This window comes from Brassica oleracea, chromosome C7 (genome assembly GCF_000695525.1).
Source record: "Brassica oleracea var. oleracea cultivar TO1000 chromosome C7, BOL, whole genome shotgun sequence".
NCBI lineage: Eukaryota > Viridiplantae > Streptophyta > Magnoliopsida > Brassicales > Brassicaceae > Brassica > Brassica oleracea.
Window position 1 is genome coordinate 34,136,715 of NC_027754.1, and position 4,208 is coordinate 34,140,922.

The 4,208-nt window shown below is 44.9% G+C and overlaps 1 protein-coding gene across 1 annotated transcript in view; it reads left to right on the forward strand.

The window, feature by feature from the left end:
• Window positions 1–3,695: 3,695 nt before the first annotated feature.
• LOC106303147 overlaps window positions 3,696–4,208 on the forward strand; it is a 3,390-nt gene continuing 2,877 nt past the window's right edge. Inside the window, exons 1-2 of the mRNA XM_013739490.1 lie at window positions 3,696–3,848; window positions 3,947–4,198. Coding sequence (XP_013594944.1) covers window positions 3,728–3,848; window positions 3,947–4,198 — 373 coding nt within the window. The 5' untranslated portion in view covers window positions 3,696–3,727. The remainder of the gene's footprint in view (window positions 3,849–3,946; window positions 4,199–4,208) is intronic.

Sequence of the window (4,208 nt, forward strand, 5' to 3'; positions counted from 1 at the left end):
CATATTGCCCCCCCCCCCGCCTCAGCAATGGAAATACGGGAAGCCCTGTTCTCTATCCACTCGGATAAGGCACCGGGACCAGATGGTTTTTCGGCCGGATTTTATCAATCCTATTGGGACATCATAGGAGAAGATGTAACAAAGGACATTCAAGCTTTCTTCGAGGCTGGTACATTAGATAATCGCCAGAATGAGACCCACGTCCGTTTAATCCCAAAGATCACCGGGGCAAAGAGAGTGGCTGAGTACCGGCCTATTGCTTTATGCAATACTCACTACAAGATAATCGCCAAGCTCCTAACCAGCCGACTTTAGCCTTTACTTCCGAAGCTGATATCCGACCACCAGTCAGCGTTCGTCAAAGGACGTTCCATCGATGATAACGTCCTTATCACGCATGAAATACTCCATTACCTGCAACATTCAGGAGCAACAGTTCGTTGTAGTATGGCTATAAAGACCGATATGAGCAAAGCCTACGACCGGATAGAGTGGAGCTTCCTGCGCAATGTCCTGGTCCGATTTGGTTTCCATGCCACTTGGATCTCCTGGATTATGGAATGCGTTACATCGGTCTCGTATTCGTACCTAATCAATGGGGCAGCCCAAAGGCGTGTGATACCATCCCGAGGAATCCGGCAAGGCGATCCTCTCTCACCATATCTCTTTATCCTTTGCACTGAGGTATTATCAGGTCTATGCCTTAACGCTCAAAATAAGGGGACGGTTATCGGAGTTAAGGTGTCCCGCAACAGCCCTGCCATCAACCACTTACTGTTTGCCGATGATACCATGCTCTTCAGTCGAACGGATGTCAGGAGCTGTGCTGCTCTCATATCGATCCTGCAGCGCTACGAAAAAGCGTCGGGCCAATGCATCAACTTGGATAAATCCTCCATCACCTTCTCAGCTAAGACCCCGGGAGAATCAAAACGTCGCATTCGTGACCAGTTTCGCATCTTAAATGAGGGTGGCAATGGAAAATATTTGGGCTTACTGGAACACTTCTGGAGACGTAAACGAGACATCTTTGCATCCTTAGTTGATCGCATGCGTCAACGAGCCCATAGCTGGACTTCTCGGTATCTCTCGGGCGCGGGAAAATTGGTTCTCTTGAAATCAGTGTTAGCTGCCATGCCTACGTACTCCATGTCATGTTTCAAGCTACCAGCGTCCCTAGTTAAGCAACTTCAGTCAGTCCTTACAAGATTCTGGTGGGATCTATCGCCGGAAATCAAAAATCTATGCTGGGTCTCTTGGGAGAAACTAGCTATTCCCAAGAGTGCTGGAGGACTGGGCTTTAGAGAAATCGCAGAATTTAATGATGCGATGCTGGCTAAAATCTCCTGGAGAGTTATTAAAAACCCTTCCTCCCTTCTTGCTAAGATCCTTCTTGGCAAGTACTGCCACAGTACCAACTTCCTTGAAACTGCTCCTTCAAATGGAATATCCCATGGATGGAGGGGTATTTTGATTGGTCGTGACTTGCTCAAAAGGGGGCTTGGCTGGGCACTTGGGTCAGGGGAGAAGGTGAACATCTGGACAGAACCATGGCTGTCAACGTCGGAGCCAGTGATTCCTATGGGTCCTCCAACCTTTGAGACTCAAGATTGGGTGGTTAATAATTTAATCGATCCTACTACAAAGGAATGGAACCTTAAGGCTATCAGAGACACATTACCTCTTCATGAGGAAGCCATCTGTAAGTTGATCCCCAGCTCTTTTCACTTGGACGACGAGAGAGTCTTGCTTCCGAACGCCTCCAGGGTATATACTACAAAATCAGGTTATGCCTTGGCGAAGCTATGGAATGGGAAGCTTCTGCCCCACGGCTTCAACTGGAAAAAGGATATCTGGCAGGTGCAGACCTCACCCAAGATTAAACACTTCTTATGGAAAGCCAATAGCAGAGCTTTATCGGTGGGAGCGTCACTGGTTCTTAGATGGATTAACGCATCCCCTGTCTGTAAGCGCTGTGGAGCCCTGGAAACGGAACTACACGTCCTTCTGCATTGCCCATTTGCTGAACGTGTTTGGGACCTTGTTCCGTGCCTACACAAACCCTCCTCGCAGACCATCACATCCATCTCTCAACTACTGCAGTCTTGCGGTAAAATGATCTCTCTCCCTCCTGTGGGACTGGGTAGTACACCTTTGTTTCCCTGGATCCTATGGATTTTATGGACAAACCGAAACAAACTAGCTTTTGAGAATAAGCTCTTCTCGGAGGAGAGCTCTGTTCTGAAAGCTATCCAAGATGCTCGAGCCTGGAATGCGGCTCAGAATCATGTCGAAAAGCACTCTCTCCCACGTTCTGTGGTTCCATATATTTCAAACCCTGTTGCTAACTCTTACACTTGGTCTATCTATTCGGATGCAGCATGGGAGGCTTCAACGGGAAATTGTGGGCTTGGCTGGTACCTGCGTGATGCGTCGGGTACTGCTATTGAAAGCTCTTCCTCTCACCGGCGTTTTGTTACTTCGGCTCTAGTGGCTGAAGCTTTGGCGGTTAAAGCTGCTATCACAGCAGCTCGTTCTTCGTTTGTCAGTTGTCTCAACGTTTTCTCTGACTCAAAGGCACTCATTCTCCTCTTGAAATCTCAGGACCAGAATGTAGTCTTGAAGGGGATTCTCCATGATATAAGAATCTTGGCGCTTTCCTTCGAATCTATCTCGTACTACTTTGTCCCGCGTTTAGCAAACTTGGAAGCTGATCATTTAGCTAAATCAGCCTTGTACTCTTTATCTTTGGATGCTCTAGCGTCTGTTTGACTTTTGTCACGAGTTTAATCTATAATCCTACCTTTTCGATCAAAAAAAAAAAAAAAATCCTCCTCTAGACCCACAATATGCACTCGCTTCTCATAGACATCCGCTTCCTCCTAAATAGTAATATTTGTTGTGCTGGAAAGAGTTCTTTTCTGCTTTTCACAGAGAACTTCGTACGGTTCTGTTGCTCTTTTTGTTAAGTTTCTTAACTTATCTCTTCCCAACTCTCTAATAAGAAGCTTTAGATTCTTAAGCTTTTTTAAAATCAGAACATGGCTGATGTAGAGTGAAACAACTCCTTTGTAGTATCCCAATATTCAACAAAAAAAAAAAAAAAAAACTTTTTCTACATAGCTATTTGTTTTTAATACATCTTTATAGCTATTCCAGTCGTCTTACTCTTAAGTGTTATTCCTCCATTTAAAACTTAAGAATTCAAGCGTTAATTATCGGCCATTCATTGGTGTCGCTGCTTCTTCACGTAGATAGGCTTGAACCCTTCTCGTGCCTTGGCTAGGCTAATAAAAAGCATCTAGGATCGACATTACATAGGGGCAATCACACTTGGAGGAGAATGGTAGATTACTAGAGAGAGAAAGAGTCATAAAAATAAAAGGAAAAATTGGCAAATTGGACAAATTGCAAGTTTGATATTAGGGAGTTGGGCGACCTCGAGTTTAAATTAGAAGATTGGACGAATCGCCTTTTCCAGACTTGTGAAATGTCGACAGAGAGCGCGCGTGGTTCTTGATATTACGACCGTGCCACGTCTTGATTTTTTATTTAAAAATCAAAAAAAGACCTAGTAAAAGAATAAAAAAGAAGGAAATTAAATTAGAAAAACCAAAACATCCCTTATATCAAAATATATCAGAACCACCTCTAAACAGCTGCAATTGAGAACCAAACATAAGAAGAATCCCACATAAGAACCACTCTCGACTGTACCCAGATCGGCATGGTATCCCCCTCCAGCGTAACGCCCTCGAGGAGGGTGACTCGTAGTCAATGCGCCAGTGATAGAGAAGCAAATCCCAAGAAAATTCCCCGACTAGGCAAAACTGCGTCTCGTTATGCAGGTATCTCCTTTCGCTAAGCTTCGCTGTGAAATTCTTTGGAAAAAGTTTTTAAAAATAAAGCGTTGGGTAAATGTCTGGATTTGGTCATTGTATTTCAGTATCTAGCACGGAGTCCGAACTAGAGGAACCTGCATCCACCGACCAAGAAGAAGCTGCATCCACTGAACAAGACGAAGCTGCATCCACCGAGCCGGAATTTATTGTCACCACGCCGACTTTCCCGGAAAGACTGTTCGCACGTAATTGCTATCCTGGCAAACCTCGACTGAACATCTATTCAAAGGCGAGTATCATTGGATCGTTAGTGAAGTTGCTAAGAGGCTCCCCTGAAATGAATTGTCTGCTAGGAAGTCAGTTTGG